This window comes from Brassica rapa, chromosome A09, assembly GCF_000309985.2.
Source record: "Brassica rapa cultivar Chiifu-401-42 chromosome A09, CAAS_Brap_v3.01, whole genome shotgun sequence".
Classification (NCBI taxonomy): Eukaryota; Viridiplantae; Streptophyta; class Magnoliopsida; order Brassicales; family Brassicaceae; genus Brassica; species Brassica rapa.
Window position 1 is genome coordinate 29,714,077 of NC_024803.2, and position 22,838 is coordinate 29,736,914.

Here is a 22,838-nt window from a genome sequence, read left to right on the forward strand (position 1 = left end):
ATTAACAAATTGTTTTAAAGATAATAACTAACTAAGATAATTAAAATACAAATATCTTATGATTATCCTAAATCAACGATGCATCATAAGGTTGTTTTTAAAATTTAGAAAAAGGAAATGAATAGTTATTTTTTTTCAAACAACCCTTAGAAAAATAAGGTAGTAAGACAAAATTAATAACAAAATAAAATAAAAAGGCTATATACATGTTGGGATTCTTTTTTAATATTGGATATCAGAACAAAAACTTAAAAAAATGAAAATTGTTTTAACAAAAAGCAAATATGTTTTGGGTTCTCTTCCTATTGGGCCCTAGGGAAAGACATCTAATGTTGTCCTTACCTCGCAGTCGTTGCTGGATTAGAAAAAAACAGACTTCTTGTTTCAGAGATTGATCGAGATGGAGTTCTGTCCAACTTGTGGGAACTTGCTGCGTTACGGTCAATCACAGTTCTTCTGCTCGACATGTCCTTACGTCGCCCGCATAGAAAGACAGGTTTTTCTTAATTCTTACTTAAACTAATCAAAAACCACCCCTTTGTTTGAGAGGTACAAGTCGTTTATCTCTCTCTCTCGCTCTCTCTGGGTGCTTTTTTTGAACAGGTTGAGATAAAGAAGAAGCAATTGCTGGTTAAGAAATCAATTGACCCGGTTGTGAAGAAAGATGATATACCAAAAGGACCTGAAACTGAAGGTATTCTTTTCGCTTTTCGGTTAATGATCTGTTAGTATTCTTAATGTATCGTTGATTGGTTGATGATAGAAATAGCAAATCAATAAAAATTGGTAGATGATAGAAATAGCAAATTAATAAAGATTGGTAGAACACTTGAATTAGTGAGTCAAAAGTACAGCGTTGATGTCTCTTAGTTATGAAAGCGTTTTATCTCAATTGTTTTTGCTGGTTAAACATAATGGATCCCATTTATTTTTCATCTTTGATCTTCTTTGATTATAACCATTTATTGATTGGATTCTTTGTGTGTTTGTTTGTCAGCACCGTGTCCAAGATGCGGGCACGACAAGGCATACTTCAAAACAATGCAGATTCGTTCAGCGGATGAGCCAGAATCGAGATTTTATAGATGCGTCAAGTGCGAGCAAACTTGGCGCGAGGAATGATCCCTTTATACTTTTCCATTCACAAGAAAAGAAAGCCAATCTATCTAATCATTAATTTCTCTCTTTTGAGTTTTTTTTTTGTTTGTTGTTGTAACACTGGCAATTTTCGATAGCTTTCGGAGTTATCTGCCTTTGTTTTGTTTGGGAATGTTTCTGTGTGATTTAAGCAGTTTTGATGTTTGTTTACAGTTTCTTATAAACCACAATGAAACATTCATCTGAATGGATTTTCTTTGTATTTGATTCCGAATCAAATCTTATGCACAGTTTTGTTCGGACAAAACGATGACGTACATATCTTGTCTTGTTTGTTGACTTTGACAAGCTGTTAAATAACTTCCCTCTTCTTCCTCTGACCACTAAACGTCCAGATTTGATTTTCCTCGAACCAATAATGATAGCTGTCAATCTGTCATCTATCAGCGGCTTATCATGCGACTTTAGCCACTTCCTAATCTGCATATCCCCAAACATCTCAGCATCCTCAAAAGCCATTGCAGATGTTATCAGAGGTTGAACATCAAGTTTAGCTTCTCCCATTATGTCATCAGCAGAGAATGTGTCATAATCATACACTTGCTGCAATCACAGACAAACCACATAAGTGGCATTCAGAATTAAAAAAACAGCCATATGCTTTAGGATCGGTTTACCAGTTTCATTGGACCATAGCTCTCAGGAACAGATAGCAATATTGGGTTCAAGTTACTATGCACAACTGTTGTTTGAAGTTTCTGAACAATCAACACAAACAATAATTTTAAGATCCAAAAAAGTCCATTGTATAAACAGTAAACAAAGAGATGAACTTACTTGCTTCCCTAGATTCAAGACAACATAAGGATCACTTGACATCATGTCTCTGATTGCTAAGTTAGTACCTTTCTTAACGGTCACCTTCAACAAACCAATAAACTCTACCATTCCTTCCTCAATCAAACTTATAAATCTCAGTTTATAAATAGAAGAAACTTGTAAAAAAGATTGCATGTTGGAGACTTTACTATCTTCTTTGATGATGAATTTGCGCGAAAACTATCCATGAACTTTGTAGAAATACTTGAGTTAAGAAATGATGGTTTCTTTGTTGAGCAAGCTTTCCCTGAAGTTATCCGCAAGCTTGGTTTCAAAAACTCTTGATGTTCATACTTGGACCTAAACAAAGATTGAGTAACTCATTAGAAAGAATTACAGATTTGTCCTGTCACAAGTTCTTTTAGAATAAGTACCTAATGAATCTCATACGCTGGTCATGACTAACATCAGGTCCAGGCTTAGAGCTTCCTTCAGGTACAAAAGCTTCGTAAATTGAACTAGCAGAAGCATATTCAATCATGGAGTCGACTTCCTCATCAGACCATTCATCTTGTGTCACAGACAAGACCTGTAAAAACCATACCAAACTATATGTATGAGTACACAACAAAGAAGAGATAATATTGTCTGAGTAATAAAGAGAAGGGACAGCACATAGAAGCTATATATTTCATATCAACATTTTAAGCAAATGAAGACTCCAATATTTGGTGATCTGAGAAAGAAGCCACAAACTGATTAAACAAAAGAAAGAAACATAAAGAGGCAGAGAATCACAACTTAAACACAAGCATGTGTTGTAGTAGCTTTTTGTGATGATTACAAAAATGGTGAGAATTCAAAGGTCGTATAAATTTCAAGCTAAATGAAGACATAATATATTAACTTGATTAGACATATTATATGATCAAATGGCTTGGAAAAGTTTGCAGCTTTCAATAGCAAAAACGTTGTAATCACAAATGAAGAGGAGGAGGGTGAAGAACTTACGCCCATTTAGGATCAGGAGCGCTACAATCAGAGCGCAGACTCGGTTATCAGGTTGTTTAAAAAGATCTTTTATTCTCCTTTTACCTGGTAAATACGCAACCTAATAATCATCAGAAACCCTAAAGATCATTTTGTGAATTCTCCAGCCATTATTGTAACTACAGAATGTGAATTTTCTCTAAATTTGTAGAATTTCATCACAGTAATGAAAACACAAATGATGTCATGAAAAATGAAAATTCCACAAATCAATATTGTGTCATACCTGAACCAGAGTTACCGAGTCCGGCTGTATAACTGTCCACTACACCACGTTTACAACTCAGTTATCTTACAAAAATTTAATATATAATACGCCACATTGCTTATATAGTAACATATTACATATACCCTTATATATATATATTGAAATGTACATGTAAAAGGCTTGAAAACTAGGCCCCGTGTACTTCCCGTTTAATCACCGATTTTTCGGTAATTCGCTAGGTTTGGACCAGCCTCCCGATTCACGCCTAGCGTAGTTTCAAACCTAGGTTTTCTCTAAGTCGGTTTGTGACATAGACGAGACTATATTTAAGCTTTGACATTGCTAGCTTCTTTGTTTATTGGCTTTTGATAATTAATAAACTAGAAAGTTTCTCTTTTTCCTTGTTTTTGATTTGATTAAATTCATCAACACAAGAAACCGGTCTCAAGCGTGGTTCTTTGGATCCCTTGATTGAACAAAACAGGTCCCAAAGAAGATTATCAAATCCCTTGGTTGAGCTGATTATCTAGTTCGTACGCTGCGCTAGATTGACAAGGCCAAAGAGAATCATGATAGAAGGTGTGTGCTCTCGTGTAATGGGACACATTTTTTTCTTGTTGAAGGGCATGGACAAATATCATGATATAAGGCGTGTGTATCTTGTAACACTCTTGTGTACATTTTTAAGCAAAAAAAAACACTCGTGTACCTTTAGTCTTTAGAGGTTTTGCATTTGAGGTTTGTAATTGTAAGTTTCAGCCATTCAGGCTTTTAGCTATATGCTTCTATAAAATATGCCAACGTATTATTCTCTGTATCTTTGAAGCCCAGTACTTGGTGCCTGAAATTATGCAAAGTCGACATGCTTTAGTTTTGCGAATCTACTGAGGTCAGGATTCACCCTAACAAACCCACGATACTGTTAACAGTCGCAAATATTATATATCACTAAGATTTCAAGATTTGTAGAGTACTTCTGGACCTCTGGAATGTTCCCAGCTTTAGTTCTTAATTATAGCATCATAAGATTGATCAGATAATATATTAAAAGTAATGAAACTGTGTCTTTTAAATATCTTATTTAAAAGTCAGTTCTTAGTTTTTTCAGTTAAAAACTAAGAGACGATTTCTTATATTCCGCTAAGAACTCCACCCTAAAAACCCCCCATTAATCATGCTCTAATAAGGCCGACGTGCACAAAACTAAGCAAAAACATGAAGCGGATCACACGTGCCAGCTTGTATTTATATACAGCTTCTGTCTGAAATTAAAAGGAAAAAGTAAAAGAAAAACCGGTTACAACGGTCAAAAACAAAGGTGGCAAAAGATTTAAAACCTTAAAATAGAGACAAAGGTAACGTTTGGTGGGTTTGTGAGAAAGAGAAGAAAGGAAAAGAGCGCAAAAAGAGGAGGAGGAGGAGGAGGGTGATGATGAAGCTGTGGAAACGAGCTTCCGGTGCTCTCAAAGACCGTAAAAGCTTGTTTTCCATCAGCTTCTCCCGTAAAACCTCCTTCCGCAACCCTGACCTTGACTCCGCCATTATCCACGCAACCTCTCACGACGACTTATCCGTCGACTACCACAATGCCCACCGTGTCTACAAATGGGTCCGCTCCTCTCCCGCCAACCTCAAGCCCCTTGTTCACGCGCTTTCCTCTAGGGTTAACCGTACAAGAAGCTGGATCGTCGCCGTGAAAGCCCTAATGCTTGTCCACGGTGTCCTTTGCTGCAAAGTCACGTCCCTACAAGAGATACGTCGCCTCCCTTTCGACCTATCTGATTTCTCGGACGGTCATTCACGTCCAAGCAAGACTTGGGGTTTCAACGCTTTTATCCGAGCCTACTTCTCGTTTCTTGACCAGTACGCTTTCTTCTTTTCCGAACAAATCCGTGGTCGGGGCAAAAAAACTCAGGATGATTCTGTTGAACAAGAGCTGGAGAGGATCCAGAAGCTTCAGTCTCTTCTCCATATGCTACTCCAGATCCGTCCCATGGCTGAGAACATGAAGAAGACGCTTATCCTTGAAGCCATGGACTGCGTTGTCCTCGAGATCTTTGACGTTTATGGAAGAATCTGCAGCGCCATTGCCAAGCTTCTCATCAAGATCCAGCCAGATGCTGAAAAAGCTGAAGCTGTGATGGCTCTGAAGGTTGTAAAGAAGGCTACATCTCAAGGAGAAGACCTAGCTCTCTACTTTGAGTTCTGCAAAGAGTTTGGTGTCTCAAATGCTCACGACATCCCTAAGTTTGTCAGAATCCCCGAAGAAGACATTGAAGCAATCGAGAAAGCCATTAACGGAGTCGAAGAGAAAGAGGAGACAAAGGACGAGCAAGAGGAAGTAGAGGAAGAAAAGAGTATCATATTAGTGGAGAGACCAGAGTTCAAGACAATCATAACTGATAAATGGGAAGTTTTCGAAGATGACTTGTGTTTCACATGTAAGGATATTAAAGAAACTGACCAACATAGAGAGTACAACGTGGATCCGAGTCTGCTGCCTCTTATAGTTATTGATGAGCCAGTTTACTTCACTCACACGTTACCGGATTTAATAACCTTCTAATGGCAATTTGATCAGATTCCTTTTTATTGCTTGGTTCTCTTATGATATAATGTTCTTTTTGTTGGATGTGGGGATGATAATAAACATTAGATATATCTCAAAAATTCCCAGGATTTCTGAGTACACATTTTTTACATTTCATTTAGGCATTTGAGAATATGATATATTTCCCCTTGTTAAATATGTTAGTTAATAACTGGACATTGATTAATATACCTCAGAACAATATATTTTTGTTACCATGAGATATATTAGCATCTTTCGAAACTTCTAAAGTCCTTTTTACATTGACTTTGATTTTCCCCCTACAAGTTATACCAAACAATTATTATATATTGATATATTTATTTTCTCAAACAATGTATTTGGTTATGGCTTTCAAACCTGTGATTATTTGTTCAGAATTAATCAATGTTTTCTACCTTACTCATATAATTAATAACATAATATTAATGTTTTAAAAACTGGACAAGACATATCAACTCATTATAATTACTCGATGACTGGTCGAATCGGTCTAACTGGGTTTTCAAAATTATATATATTTTCATTATATTCATATATATATATATATATATATATATATATATATATATATATATATATATATATATATATATGTATATATATTTTTTTTTTTTACGTGTATGATTATTTGAAAATATGATATATATTTTAAATACTTTACTGAGATTTTTTTAGTATTTCATAAATTTATTGAAAAATATATTTAAAAATATTTACAAAATCAAAAAAGTATATGGAACCATTATTGTTTTTAGATCCCCAATCCAGTATATGAATAATAAATATAAACCGAAATGACTAGAATTATTTAAGTAAAGTTATTTCTATTAATGCTATAATAACATATAGGAAGTGTGTATAATGAAAACAAAATAAATGTGACCAAGGAAAAAATGATTTTGGTTTCCAATCACAAACGATTAAAAAATATGAAACTAATCAAGAAATGTCATTTATGTTAAATTTTTAGAAGCAAAATTAATCCATTATATTTTGTATTTGGTTGAACCGGGTTTTGTGATTAGTCTGCTGGTTTTGTGCCGATTTTGGTTGTTTAATTTAAATCTGAGTTTTAATTCAGCTTGGACTTGGTTTACTGATTCACTATTGAACTGGTCTGACCGGCCAGTCCGATTTGGCTTTCAAAACACTACCTAATATAGTATTTTCCATATATATAATAAATAGATGTTAAAAACATAGAGTTAAATTATGTTTTAGATTTTATATAATTAAACTATGTATGTTATACGGTGTCAAGTATAGAAACCAGTTAATATATATATATATATATACGCTGTTAAGTATAGACATATGATATGGTTATTATTCTTTTGACTAAGATGATAGTCTATTTATTATTTTTGTATTTGTATTCGTATCATTATCAAATTTGTCTATCAGATTACTTTATATGTATCTTTTTTTAGCCTCTTTACCAAATTGCATGGTGAATATTTTATTGTCTTTCATTTCGTACTGGAAATTTAATCATTTTGATTTGACTTGTTTGATATGAAATGTTTGTAAATTTGTAGTGAAAGCAATAACTTAGATGACAGATCGCTATCGATCACGAGAAATGGTATGGCCAGAGCAAAGACTTTAAGAATGGACCATAAATTTTGGAAGTGTTACTTTCTTTCTAGTAATTATTATAGACCTCAACCAGAATTTACTAAAAACAGAATGACTAAAATGTTGGTACAATTGTTTTGTTTTTAGAAGGGATAATTGTCATTAGGCCTAATTCTGATGCAAGCTGCAAAACGAATTCCAAAAGCCTAATTTGCGTCTCGTGATTGGTTTTATATGAATAAAATGAAGAGAAAATCATAAAAATAACTTCAAAATTTTCGTACGAGTATGTCTTATACTCACACCGGACTTGGTCGTCTCTATCGTAAATTTTCTTAAATCAAGACTGATTAAACAAATATGTAAATATCAAGGCAGATATAATGAGTATTGTAAGTGTTGTAGCCATATACATTTTGTTTAGTTTGTCAAAAGTGAGTAGGTTTATCAAACTTTTGCTGAATTTTCCAAAACTTAGCACAGAGTTGATCCTGAGAATTTGTCAATTTGAAGGCCGAAGACCAAAATGATAATTAAACCCTTCTTTTTTTGCTAAATGATGATTAAACACTAAACCCCACTAATTAAAAGATTTTATGTTAATCTAAAACATGAGAAAGTCTAATTGTTACATCTATACTATTAAAAGAGAAGAAGTTTTGAAAAATCTACCTATGAAAAGTTGTTGGACCTTTTCATTAGACTTAACTATTTTTTTTGTCTCACCTTATATTTCTCTAATTATCTCTAACTATTAAGATCTTACCATATATTTCTCTAACTATAAAAAATCTACCTACTCATTATTAATTATTTCTATTATATATAACCAAAGTTTATAAGTACGTTTATATTCTTACGTTCTCTTTCAGCAGATACAAACTTTTCATTCAGCCAAAAATACCTACAAGAAACAGACTCACAAAATAAATATTTATTGCTTCACTGTGTCTATATTAATAATTCTTTGAAGCTTGGTGTTACAAAATAAATATCTACACGACTTCAAATGGTAAAGGCGATGATTCTGATAATGGCATCATGTACTTGGTGCTTTGAAAATGTTATCATTTACGAAACTATATACTCTTCATGGATTATCGGTTTAGGTAGAAAAATGGTTCTATATATTTTTAAACTTTCACATATCAATATTTGGTGAATCTTAAATATGTATTATAATTAATTAAAATATAAAAAATAACATTTTAATAAATTTTCTATTTTTCAACTTAACAACTTTAAAATATCCAAATATTTTTATGTCATTTTGTTCATTCAAAATATCTAAGTCAAATAATTAGCTCAAAATATAGTAATATACTAAATCATTTTCTAGATTTTTCATTAGATAGTAGATCAACAATTGTCAAATACGGAAATTCATCGTTACGGGTGATACTTTATTTACATTCTAATATATTGAATCAGTTATAACAAATAAATGCATAAATTTATTTATGGAACTTGAAAACATATTTTATTGACGAGAGATTTAGTTGGAATTGCACATCAAATCTTTACTATTAAAAAGGAAAAGATTTTTAAAAAAATCTACTTATACAAAGTTGTTAGACTATTTCATTAGACTTAACTATTTTTTTTGGTTTTACCTTATATTTTTCTAACTAGAAAAACACTTTACATATTTTTTTCTAATTTAAATGAACTCATTTATTATTCTCCTATAATCTGTTATATAATTACTCTAACAATAAATTCCTATGAATATAGACAGATTATTCGAACATGTTTATACATAACGTGATCATTACCACATATAGTTCAATTATTCGTATAAAATTTTCAATGGCTTAGTTATGTTTAATATAGGTTTTAATGGAGAATCCTCTGGTTTGTAACAATTTTTTTTCATTTTTCAGTTCGGTTTATATTTTTCGGTTCAAAAAATATATGATATGCTCAGTTATTTATAAAAATTCAGCTTAATTTTAGTTTTTTTTTCCAGTTTGGTACGGTTCAGTGCACGCGGGTAAATATACTCAAACCTATAAAATATCTTATATAGATATTGTATAAGAAGAATTTATTTAATTTCAAAAATAAATTCGCGCTTTCTAAGCGCGGGTCAAAATCTAGTTTCCTTTAATTACAAACTTCACCACTAAACTACAAGAAGATTTTATAAGATATTTATAAGGAAATTTCAAAGATAGTTTCTCCTATTTTTGATTTTTTTTCTTTTAATTGTAAGATATTTATAAGGAAAACTTTTGAATAGAGATACTTTTAGGCTTGGGTCCTTTTATTTATTAATTTTATCTGCTGCCAAATTAATAAAATCTTCTTCTAGTTTATTTAAAATCTTCTTGACATAAAAAAAACTACAAGAAGATTTTATAATTATTTTGGCAGCAGATAAAATTAATAAATAAAAGGACCCAAGCCTAAAAGTATATCTCTTCGAAAGTTTTCCTTATAAATATCTTACAATTAAAAGAAGAAGAAAATCAAAAATAGGAGAAACTATTTTAGTGAATAAATATCTAAGTACTTGATATATTCCATCGTTAAAATAATCTTTCGTTTTTATTTTCACTTATTTGTGAGATATTTTTGCTTGGGTTGAGGTTGTTGTTTTAAGTCATGTCAAAATATAGTACAAGTATGTGTAGAGTTGTCTTTTGGGACACTTCTAATTTTAGAATTACACTTAGCTTTCTTATTGTCCTTTTTGGAATTAGCAAGATCTTTTTTAAGAAAATTATCATCAAAACTGTTATGAAAAAAAAATTGTGGCAAAAATTAGTTCCTAAGCATAATAATATAGTAAAGACGAAATTAAAGTTTTTTATAACAAAGTATTGAGACAATGCCTAAATAATTTTATGTGTAATGATACTAACGAATAGTCTAATTTTGGATTTTCTAATTTTAGCAACTTAGTTACTAACTGGAAATTAACTAATTAAGTTACTTTAGTCAAATTATATGGGATTTGGCCATTTGGGTTATATATACGAACAACTTTTCCAAAGGCCGACAAAGAATTTCTGTAAGGCAACATGTTTTGCTTTTGTATTACTTTTTCTCATCTTAGAGCAACACCAACTGAAAGAACTCCCTTATTTAACTAATTAAAACTAAATATTAAAATTTAGTTCTCAAAATACAAAATACAAAATACAAAATATTAGTTTAACAAAATTTATTTAACTAATTAAAATTTGTTTATTTATTTAAAGTTCAGCCAATACAAAACCAGCATGTGAACTATGAATTCTTACCCAACTAAATCTCTTATTTAAAAACTTTTGAACATTTTCTCTCTTTAATTTTAATCACAAGAAAGAAACTCAATAAAAGCTTCCTGTTCAAACTGCTTATATAATCTTTTTAATACCTTTCATCTTACAGTTTATTTATGTTTTCGGACGCCTTTGTCTACAGATAGTTGTTGAATAGTAAATAGAACGGATTAAATGGCAAACAGACTAATCGTCATTTGCAAAATATTTAAAAAAAAATTGCTTATATATCATTATTACGTTCATTCTTTTATTAAATGACCCGATTTACTAAAAAGTATAATATGAATTCCATCATATTATGAAATACTCCAACTTTAATGATAACTAGACCCTGATCCGCGCACCAGCGCGGATATGAAGTTTTGGTTTTTGGTTACTTATTTAACTAAATGACGTATTTGTAATATTTGATGTATTATATTCACCAAGTAAATATTTTTTTTGGCGTCTTAAACCATCTATTTATGACGAATATTTGATAACATATAAAAAATTGAACAAATACAACGTAATTAGAGAATTGAAGATGATATATAAAAACAATGGTTATTAATGTAAAATATGAAAAAATATTATATTATGACTTAGTAAGGCATAAAAGATTATAAATTAGTTATACATGTTTAAAGAAAATACAATGATTTTTAAACTTCTATGAAAAATTTAACATATAAAAAAAGGCGATGAATTGGTTATCAAATTGTAAATAACTTCATAATTTTATTAATAATAAATTATTTATAGTTTTTGTTTTGCGTCAAGATAATTATTAAATGTTCATAACATTAATATGTTAAAAGACCATATTATGAAAGCCTATATTGTAACCGTTTTTTTCGGGAAGTGTAACAAAAAATTGTTTTTAACTCTTCGTTTTGTTTAAGTTTTGTGTCGGTAAAAAATAAAAAAAAATTATCTATCTTTTTTAATGTTCAATCTCAAGCTTATTATGTGAAAATCATACGCAAATATAGACAATTGGGTTGAATCTCTATATTTTTATATTCTTACAAAATTTAAATTTATTGTTTCTTCTTCTGCAAGTAAATCAATTACCGAAGTAATAGACCAATTGGTTGGAATCAAATCTATTCTTATAAATAGTGTAATTTTGGTTACAGTTTATATATTTAATAGGTACATTAAAGATACGACATTGAAGATATTTTGTTTTGATTAATAAAATATATTAGATTTTGAGTTTGTATTTATTGATTTGTTTTTTATAAAGCTTAGAAAATCAATAGGATGATTGGTTGGTTGATACATCCTATAAAGAAAACGAAAACTATAGGTGGTTTGAATGTTGTACATCGATCAATGCATGATGTAAGTTGACTCTTTAAAACTTGAGCATGATCATTTCAAACTAAAGTATAGGTAGGTTATATGCATTTGTTATATTGTAGTTAATATATTTTAAATATTACATACGTAAAATGATTCACGTTTTCGTAAAAATCAAATTCAAGTTCATTATTGGGTTGTACTCGTCTGTAATAAACTATGTTAAATATGTTGTATTTGTAGGTTCATTTAATGACATTAAGTTTAATTTGATTAAAGAAAATTCATTAATTTAACTGAAAAAGACAAGCATTAATATAGATAGGTTCATTTAATGACATTAAATTTAAATTTAATTAAGAAAAACTCATTAATTTAACTAGAAAAGACAAACATTAAAATAGGTAGTTTAATTTAATTCTCTGTATCATGGAAGTGTAAATAAGTTAGAAAACTTAGGAGTATTTTTAATGTGTACTTCTCTTTTAATAATATAGATTATTTGGTAAAAACCTAAAATACGATAGTAGGAAAATCAAGTTTAACAATTTTTTTATATATTTTTGGGAAGATTACAAAAAGAATAGAATCGATGAGTTTGGTTACATATCAAAAGTGTAAGTAAAAATATATAATTACACTTAAATACAAAAATTTAATATAAATACAAGTGTAAGAAATTTTTTGTTTTAACTTGGGATAAAAGCTAACAATTTTTATATAAATATATATCTTTTTCGAAATAAGAACATTTTCAATAAAATTCAAAATTTATGTATATTTAAATATCCCCAGACATTATCTCTAAAGTAATTTAAAAAAAAAAATTTGTGTCATCACCACATCCATTCTTATGAAAACAGTATTACATTGCTTAATGAAAAATGTGACATGGTTTCCATCACATTATGAAAGTACAAATTTTAATGATATATTTTTGGCAAAATTTCTAAAATAAGGTAATAGCTAAATTTGGCTTAATGATAAAAAAAATGTTTTCGTAAGAATCCTAAAAAGAGATAATAGGTAAATTTGGTTACGTAACAAATGAGTAATTAAAAATACATAATGATTGATAAAATACTAAAAATTAATAGAAATAAATTTAGAATAAATTTTCCATTTTAACTTAGATAAAATTTAACAATTTTTTATAAATAACTAAGAAAAAGTTAGATTCAAAAAAATATTATATAAATACGATCAATCGAGTTTCTAACAATTTAAAATTATTAAATTTATTCATAAATATAGAGATGTAGCGGGTCGCGATCACAGGTGAAGCAAGGTAGAAGACTGTGGGTGCATGTGCACTACTAATTTTTCAGTTTCTGATCATATTATAAGAGAAAATGAAAATAAATTATTATTCCAACGGTTGACTTCATTTCTATCTTCAAAAGTTTACTTTCTTCAAAATGAAGAAAAAAATAAAGCAACATTTACTCGAGTGGTTTGCTTCAGTTTTTTCTTGTAAAATGAATATTTCAAATATATTTCATCTCCAATTTATCATTAATTACTAGTAAATACTTATATTTAATATATTTACTTACTTTACCTAACTATTTTGTTTTTACAATAATCCAACATAATTATTAATTAATATAAATTAAAAAATTTCATATAATAAATTTATTACATAACAAGAATAAACAAACACAAAATATCATAGTTTGTAAGAAAGCGCCATATATATAATTTTTCTATAAGTGATTAACAAAAGTGTTTAGAAGTAAGAGATACGATTATTTATCTTTGATTCTTTTTAATCAAGTTGAAAGTTCTTAAAAATGAATATTCATATGGTCTTTGATATAAACATCTGATTATATGAAAATAATAGTCAAAATTTTGAAATTGATTGGATAATATTAACGTATATAATTATTTTTGGCAAAATATAAGAATAAGTAAAAATTAAGGTCGAATTCACAATATAAAAAGTTCATCTTAAAAAAATAAAATATGTACGATAGATCTTCAAATTTGAAGCAACATTGTTCACTATTTCATTTTGAAGCAAGAAATGAAGTAGAGTTGGAGCAAATATCACTTCAAAATGAAGCATAAAGTAGAAAATGAAGTGGGGTTGGAAATGGTCTTAGAGTTACACTCATTCATCCATATTGTAAGAGAGTGTTATTCAATCAATGATTTAAAATCATTATCAGTGTTTTATGAACCAACACATTTTAAATTTTATGATAGTTTAAGTTAGTGAATTCTAAAATCTTTACAATATTCCTTGAATTTTAATTACAATCATTTATTCATGAGACTTCACAACAAATGATTTGAAATTAATTTTAAATACAATTTTTTTTTATAAAGTTAAATAAGACTAGATTTCAAATATTGGATTTAAATCATTTATTGAATACTATTTTAACTAAGATATATAAATATTAAATCCAATAACAATAGATTATAAAACAGAATTTAGAATCATCATTTGAATAACGGTAAATTGTGTTTTGGATTTAAACTCCAGTAAAATAATTGAACAACACCTCCAAGCTTTGTGCACCCAATAAAATCAACATTATACGTCACTGGTCGCGGTACATATCAATTCATCTGTTCTCAACAAATTTAAAATAATTTTTTTTTTGACATTTTAATATGGATAATAGTTCGCTAAATCCATACGTGTACAATCCATCCAAAATATATGAAAATAGATTTAATTCCATATCAATGAGACAATCAGACAAAAACAATGATCTAAAGGTCCATGTTAGGACTTTGTCAAAAAAAAAGGTCCATGTTAGGAATTCTACATCAGAAATAAGAAGGGAGCAACAATACTATACAGAATTATTTATCATTTGGTATTGAATTAAGAACCTATGATTCCTTATCCTCACAAGTACTAATGATGTCCAATACAAATGTTAAGTTCTTACGGCAAGCTAATACTATCTACTACGTACATATATGTGGGCGCATCTATATTAAAGGATTTAATAAAAATATTTGGAATTTTTTTTATTAACTTGGAGATATCCCAAACCTATAGAAGAATTCAGACTAATTCCAAATAGATATGGTAGGTGCAGTTCACGAAATGGCTACTCTTTCCGGATATTCAAATTGACCCTAAAAATTATTTGGAAGTTAGGACAAATCATTACTTATTATTACGTGTGTCGTGGGCACATAATCAACTCATGTCTCTGCATGGGTGGGGAATGTAAACCGGAATCCATACAATGTGGTGTCATCATATGATCATATCATATAGTATATTCCACGGAGTAAAAACTTGCATTGATTTGGAGTGTCATGAAAGAGCAAATCATTTTAAAAGTGTACAAAGACCAGGTCCATTTGAACACACGGGCCTAACTAATTAAGGTGGAACACGGATCCGCATTGATTATGTTGAAAGCTTGCTTTATAGTATAATTTATTACAACTGCGATGAGATTTTTTGTTTTTTATTTTGGTTAAAAAATCTATCTCTTCGGTGAGATCATGTTTCTCCAATCGATATCTCTTGTATCCTCTTTGTTCATAGTTGATCAGCGTGTGTTGCATGTTTTCCAAACGTATGTATGGCTAATCTGATTGTTTTTAAGACCCGTGATGATTTCAAAATGTGTATGCAAATTGTTTTCGCATCAAAGATTTTGTAAGAATCAAAGGTTTTGTAAAAAGCTATGTTATCATGATAAAAGAAACAGCATTAAATATACCATATTGCTACTTTAATTATTATTTTTGAATGAACATCTGCTACTTGAATTCGTCTGAGATATAAACTAGTGTTGTTTGCTTTTCTTTTTTGTTCAACAATAAACTAGTGTTGTTTTCTAGAAACATGTTAATACGTTAGCAAGAGACGTTTGTCAGTTAATTATGAATGTCTGAATGATTTTTCTGTTGCACGACCAAATTTACATTATTTCTCTCTCTCTCTTCAAAATATGCTTCGTGCTTGACTGCTGAGTAATGGGTAGCTGCATCTTATGGAAGGACTCAAGATCCTGAGTTTTAATTTGAAATCGAACTTGGAACTTTTCGTAGCGTAATCCTAATTGGACTGGAATACCCTAACGGAGATGATAGACTAGTCACTGGTTGGCACGTAAATCTGAACATATTTTCGTACATATACAAACGTATATTTGCAAGTAGCCATTCTTACGAATTTGGATTCTAAAGTTACTTCTATATCACTAATCACCATTTGCAGAATTCTTCGTACATTAAGCTATGAATTTTTCCGAGTGTTCCACCAAAACATTTTTCTTCAGTTTATAGATAAGCTTATATCTTTACAGTCAACTTGGTATATAAATAAATGAAGAAACTATATATTCAAGACAAAAAATGTTATCCAGGAAATATTAAGAGCTGGCATGTTTCTTTAGTTGAAAAGAGCTTGCATGTAGTTAACTGAAAATGATCTCTTCGTCAGAAATTCACCATTCAAAAAATTTATTCGAGCATACTATGTTCCAAATTTTCTGCTGATCGAAACTCTAACAGAATTTTTAACACACAAAAATAAGCACAATTGTTAATTTAGTTGATACTTAACGAAGAGGAGTCATGATAATATGGTCCCATTGGCTTTTTGCTTTTCAAGAAGTAACAATGGAGGAGGTGAAAAGTTCTATTGACAACCCATAAAGTAACCCCAAAAAAATTGTTAACCATTTAGATATTAAAAACTGACATTGTCTCTACGTCGTCATCTTCATAAAAAGCATTACATATCCCATGCCCACATGGGAGGGTAAGCCTTTAACATTCTCTCTACTTGACGCTATCATCCATTTAAATAATGTTAATTCCCGAGAATTTTTCGAAGAGTTTTCTTATTAGTTATTGAAAATTTTATCATGCAAAATATACTTCTCAGATTTTTTTGGGGGTACATTGCCGAGATTTGCTCGGAATTTTCGGAAAACTAGAGTCCTAATTCTCATTGGAAGTGAGAAGTTTTCGTGTAGTGATCATTTGGTAACATTTCTGTCCAAATTTCCGATCGAAGTTTTTAGTCTAATAGTTCGTAATAATGTTGCTACATTGTCATAATATGGATTTAGACAATGAAAAACATATACACATATCCAAATAATAATGAGGAGTAATTTGTGGAGAAGAAGATTCTGTGATATGAAATAATAATGACTTCGATTTGTTTTGTTGTGAAATAGGATGTTTTTTGTTTCTTTTCCAAATATCTGTGGGCTCTAAGTTTCAACCCCGTTTCCTTTAGGTCACATGTATGTAGATTGTAGATGTATATGTATGCATATACTTAAAGAAAGAGAACTGAAAAAGAAGATGAGTGTATGCAAAGAAGATTAAACAATCGAAAACCATACAATGCCTTCTCCAGGTAAGGTGCGAGGTCAATGAAACAATTAACATAAAGAAGAAACCTTTTTCCAGGAAAATAAGAAAAAGAGAGGAAGCAAAGGCAAAAAAGAAAACTTTTAGGCCTCGGAAAAGAGAGCTGAAACAAAAGTTGATTTCAGAAAGCAAAACCCTTTGTTTCTCCCTCTTAACTCATCTCCCTTTCTTCCTCTATTAGATAAAGCTGAGACAGCACTATCCACCAAATAAAGAGAAAACCTCTAATCTTCACATGAAAAAACAAAAGATTCTTCGATTTTGCTTTTCTTTTTCAGTAGTCACACAGTAATAGAGGTACACTTCTTCCAATACCACAACCGTATAGAAAAACAAAAAGAGATTATTATAAACCACATCCGATGATAGACTTCGAGAAAAACATCAACCATCCCTCTTCATCTTCCTCCGATCTCCTCCTTGCCATCAATGGAACCACAGTGAACAACAAGAGGAAACGGAGACCAGCAGGGACACCAGGTTTGCTTCTTTAACAATTCATCTTAAGTCTTTTAATTATCTACTATTAGGTTTTCAATAATTCAGCTAAAATAATATCCCAAATAAATTATGTATATGATTATTTTGTGGATTGCCTTTTCTAAACTCAGCTAAAGATTTTATTAATTTTGTGTGCTGGATAATCCAAATAGGTTATATATAATATTTTCAAATCTTGTGTATCGGTGGCAACAGATCCAGATGCAGAGGTTGTATCTTTATCTCCACGAACGTTGCTAGAGTCAGATCGGTACGTGTGCGAGATCTGCAACCAAGGGTTTCAGAGGGATCAGAATCTCCAGATGCATAGAAGAAGGCATAAAGTACCATGGAAGCTACTGAAGAGAGAGAAGAAAGATGAAGAGGTGAGAAAGAGAGTTTATGTGTGTCCTGAGCCGACTTGTCTCCACCACAACCCGTGCCACGCACTAGGAGATCTGGTCGGAATCAAAAAGCATTTCCGCAGGAAACACAGTGCTCACAAGCAATGGGTTTGCGATAGATGCTCAAAAGGCTACGCTGTTCAATCTGATTACAAAGCCCATCTCAAAACATGCGGCTCACGCGGTCATTCCTGTGACTGCGGCCGTGTTTTCTCCAGGTTCTTCAGTTCTTCATCATCATTATCTCTTAATGTATAAAAATAAGTGGGGTCAATTTACTCGATGTTCTGTGGAAACCCTAGTCAGTTTTTCTGGTGCTGATGATTTAATTTCTTGGGTTTCAGAAGTTGGACTGTTTTCTTCTTGATAATTTATTAATACAATTTATCAACTGAACAAAAAAATGTTTTCTGTGATGGTGTGTAATGTTGGTACATTACAGGTATATCTATATATTATCTATAACGCACATAGATTTGTGTTTTTTGTTTTTGTTTTGAATGTGCATATAGATCTACACAACCTACCAATAGAAGATCAGTCTTTTGACTGTTGCCAGATATGCTTATTTCATATAATTATATAAATCGGATAGTTGTATGTTTTAGACTTTAGTATGTGATCTCACATTGACCCCATTATGAACTTCCATTACAAACACTTTGTTGCATTTATTTAATACGCAAACTAAAAAGTTTTAGTCACGTAATCCCTTTTCCAGATACCTAAATCCATAATTCATTTCTATTTTATATTATTACCTTTGATTACGTACGTACTCCATCAAGCATATATATTCCTCTTGATGTAAACTCTATTCAATTTTTTTCATTTTAGTTTAGACCATATATATATGTATACACTACACTAATTGTCTCTCATATTTATATATATGAACTAATTACAACTCTTTCATTATTGATTCATTTCCTGTCTTTTAGGGTTGAGAGTTTCATAGAGCATCAAGATACATGCACCATCCGGCGACCTCAACCCAGCAATCCCCCGCGTCCTCTAAAGCAGAACACATCGTGCCATGCAACTCCATCAATAACCCTTTCGACCACAAGCATTGGACCTTTACTCCATGGACTTCCTATGTTAAGGCCACCACAAGCGTCCCATCAACAGTCACTAGCTTTCGCTTACCCTCTCGATGCTTCATCATCTTCTTACGAAAGCCTTCAGCTTCAACTATCCATAGGAATGGCCAAAACATCATCAAACCTAAAGAGAAGCGAAAAGGGAGAGATGAGTTTACCATTGGAGAGAGCGAATGAGGAAGCGAGGAGAGCGGATGAAATGAGACAAGAAGCGAAGAGGCAGATAGAGATGGCGGAAATGGATTTTGAGAGGGCTAAGAATATAAGGGAAGAAGCGAAAGCCGAGCTGGAGAAAGCTCAGTTTGTTAGAGAAGAAGCAATGGAGAGAATAAAGACAACAATCTTGGAGATCACTTGTCGTTCTTGCAAGCAACTGTTCCAGCTCCCCGTTATGGCTGATGAAAGTAAGACGTCTCTTGTTATGAGTTATGTTTCCTCGGCGAGAACGGAAGGGGAATTTGAATGATTCTATACTTCTTCATAAATCCCCACAAGGCCGGGCGAAAGGAAAAACATAATGGTTTTAAATGAAATGATTGTATTTTAGTGGTTGCCATTGTGTGGATCCATTTTTTACTATATGCATCATTTTCTGTGTCCACAGTAAATTCCGAGAATTATTTGAAATTTCTGTTAAAGATCTTATCGGTTAAAAAAAGTTAATTAATTTGTTTGTTTTGTATTTATCTGATTTTAGGCTGATATTAATAAATATTTTCCCAAACCAAAAAACAGATGGTAGTTATTGGTGTGGGGTTGGTTGATTGATTGGTGTAAGTTGAAACTTATGATTATGGAACATTAAGCGTAATAATAAGGTTTAAGAAAATGTTTTGTTCTCTTTATAAACTAATGGACAGTTCCATAATAAAACAAAATTAAATGATAAAAAGCCCTTTTTCAAAAAAAAAAAAAATTAAATGATTATGAATTAATCACTGATTGAGGAGGGGAAACATCACTTAATTAGCATTAAATGCGAGAGAAAATTGGTAGATGGTCGAAATTGTGTGCGTAAGATTCTCAGGTATAAATGATTGATGTTCACCTAATAAAATATGATCACGAGTCACCTCTTTCTCTTTCCCATCTTTACATTACTGTAGTTGTAGCCTAGTAGTCTTAATTCGACCAAACGAGAAACCATCTCTCTCACATAGAGAAGAATCTTCTAAGAAACCGTTGCAGGAGTTAAATAATTAGAAATTTTGTTTTTGGTATATCGTTTCTTCTTAGCTACCTGATCTTAGAACTTAAAACAGTATGAAATTTACAAAATAATATCTTAGTTATTTTATGTAACCAAAATAAATTATATAAAAATTATATTTTCTTAATCTTTGTGCAAAAACTTTAAACACCATTTAAAGCGATATAAGGAGAGTATTGTATATGATAAATTGAAGTAACGAGTAGTATTATCTAACGATCAGCTTATGGATATTGAAAAGAACAAGAGTATATCATTTGTTGAGAGGTTAAAAATTCTGAGCTGTTGAATGGGTAAACTAATACTATAGTATATCAAAAAAACTATTGGAGACCGATCAAGCATGTGCTATAAAATGGGAGGAACAAATTCAAAAGATACCATCATGAAAAAAGCCAAAATCAGTGTCAAAGGGAGTGAAAAAAATAAAGATATGCAATGATGTAGAGAGGTAGGGAAGGAGTAAATGCCGTGTTTAAGAGCAGAAGTAGTTGTCGTTTGCCTTTTTAGAAGAAAAAAGTAAAGACATGAATTTCAGTGCCAAAAGAGATTGGTTAGGAGTCAGGCTTCAGTCTTTCTCACCTGACTCTTCCCTCACTTTCATGATTTCATTTCTTATCTCTCTCTGTTCACTTTTCTTACACCTTTAAAGCCCCACACTCTCTCTTCGTGATCTCCACAATCTTGCAATCTTTTCAAAGATGAATTTTCTAAAATATTACTCCCTCCGTTCTTTTTTAACTGACGTTTTACAATATTTGTTTTGTCTCCATTTACTTGTCGTTTCCAAAAACCAAAGCAAAAGATAACATAAAGTGACTTGTTTTACCCTTATACTTGTGAGTTGTCGTAATAATGATTTAAAGTTAATTCATATATAAAAAGGCTAGAATAGGTATTTGGATAGCTGCCTAAATATGTGTAAAAAGTTGTAAAACGTCATTTAAATTAGGACAGAGGGAGTATGTATATTAAAAATATAATGAACTTTTACAATTAAATTTTATTCTACTTTTACTAGAAACTTTATAATAACTTGTAACAAAATAAACAAATTATTAAAAATATTTTAAATTTATTTTAAAATATACAAATTATTAATAAAAATTACTAAAAAGCACTTCCTCCGCTCCTAAATGTAAGACGTTTTAGGTAAAACACGCTTATTAAGAAAATCTATTTTTATCTAAAATATATTATTAAAATTATAAATTAAAAACAACTGAACTAATTACAAAATAAAACCATTAAATTTGATTGGTTACATAATTTTTGATAAAGTTCAAGTTGTCTTAAAATATGAGAATATCTTACATATTGGAACATAAAAATTCTTCTAAATACTATATATTTAGGGATAGAGGGAGAATTTTTTTATGGAATAAACTGACAGAGTAATATGTTTGATAGTTTTGTGTATAACGACAAGGAACAAAATTCTAAAAAGGATAAATATATGAAACTTGTAACAAAATATATGAAGCTCGTTTTAAAACCTATTTTAGCTACCTTTGTATAGGACATGCAAGTCGTAAACCAAAATTTAAGGCCCAAAGCGATATAGCAATCTGCGGTGAGGTGGACACTTCGATTCTTGATTCGGATTCCATTCGGTTCGGTTCTAGATTTTTTCCAACTGAAATAAACTATAATTAGTTTGGTTTGGATCGGTTTTGGTTTTGTTTGTATTCGATTCGGTTTGTATTCGATTTGGTGTGTTATGGTTCGTACTAATCAAGTTCACTTAGTTTAATTCTTTTAAGAGAACTAATATTTTAAAACACATGGTCATGCAATCATTATAGTGAATATGAAAAAATAAACTATATAAACTAAATCTAATATAAAATTAAAATAAAAACTTTTAAAACACAAAAAACTATAAAAACGTAATTAAATCAAAGTTAACTAAAGTAAATAGAAAAATAAAAAACATCATTAATATATAATGCTTCTTCTATGTAAATTAAATCTAATATAATACTGAAAAAGTCTAGTGTTAGGATTTTAGTATATTTTATAATGCTAGTATGTTTAATTCAAATAATAACAAAAACATATTGGTTTAATTCGCTTCAGTTTAATTCGTTTCGGTTCGGATTGGTTTCGATTTGCTTTGTTCGGACTAAAAAATATTAAACCATAATTAGTTTGGTTTGACTCAATTCAGTTCGGTTTTTTTTGCCCACCCCTAATCCATGAATATAAAAAGGAATGGTCTAATGTTGGGCTTGGATATACTTGTTGATACTCAATTTGATATATATTATATATGGAAAACCTTTTTTGCTATTACATAAATATTATATGAAAAGTATGGTCTAATATTGGGCTTGAAAAGTGTTTAATCATAGTATTTGTCTAAA

The 22,838-nt window shown here is 30.5% G+C and overlaps 4 protein-coding genes across 5 annotated transcripts; 3 read left to right on the forward strand and 1 right to left on the reverse strand.

Moving 5' to 3' along the window:
* Positions 1–165: 165 nt before the first annotated feature.
* Positions 166–1,349, forward strand: LOC103840544 (DNA-directed RNA polymerase III subunit RPC10). Its single transcript, XM_009117045.3, has 3 exons — positions 166–496; positions 604–694; positions 998–1,349. Exons 1-3 carry the CDS (start codon positions 401–403, stop codon positions 1,120–1,122), a joined length of 312 nt encoding a protein of 103 aa, XP_009115293.1. The 5' UTR covers positions 166–400; the 3' UTR covers positions 1,123–1,349.
* Positions 1,193–4,076, reverse strand: LOC103840543 (probable ADP-ribosylation factor GTPase-activating protein AGD13). Of its 2 annotated transcripts, XM_033279682.1 has the most exons (4): positions 2,352–4,076; positions 1,936–2,277; positions 1,776–1,856; positions 1,193–1,701 (listed from the first exon to the last, which is right to left on the reverse strand). In XM_033279682.1, exons 2-4 carry the CDS (start codon positions 2,110–2,112, stop codon positions 1,306–1,308), a joined length of 654 nt encoding a protein of 217 aa, XP_033135573.1. In that variant the 5' UTR covers positions 2,113–2,277; positions 2,352–4,076; the 3' UTR covers positions 1,193–1,305. The 2 variants fall into 2 exon arrangements, with proteins under 2 accessions (XP_033135573.1, XP_033135572.1); XM_033279681.1 differs by having other exon boundaries at positions 1,936–4,076.
* A 280-nt stretch (positions 4,077–4,356) lies between these two features.
* Positions 4,357–5,764, forward strand: LOC103840546 (putative clathrin assembly protein At1g25240). Its single transcript, XM_009117047.3, has one exon. The coding sequence runs from the start codon at positions 4,605–4,607 to the stop codon at positions 5,739–5,741; it is 1,137 nt and encodes a 378-aa protein (XP_009115295.1). The 5' UTR covers positions 4,357–4,604; the 3' UTR covers positions 5,742–5,764.
* A 637-nt stretch (positions 5,765–6,401) lies between these two features.
* Positions 6,402–19,992, forward strand: LOC103840548 (protein indeterminate-domain 16). Its single transcript, XM_009117048.3, has 3 exons — positions 6,402–17,755; positions 17,972–18,377; positions 19,101–19,992. The coding sequence occupies exons 1-3, from the start codon at positions 17,638–17,640 to the stop codon at positions 19,726–19,728; spliced, it is 1,152 nt and encodes a 383-aa protein (XP_009115296.1). The 5' UTR covers positions 6,402–17,637; the 3' UTR covers positions 19,729–19,992.
* Positions 19,993–22,838: the final 2,846 nt, after the last annotated feature.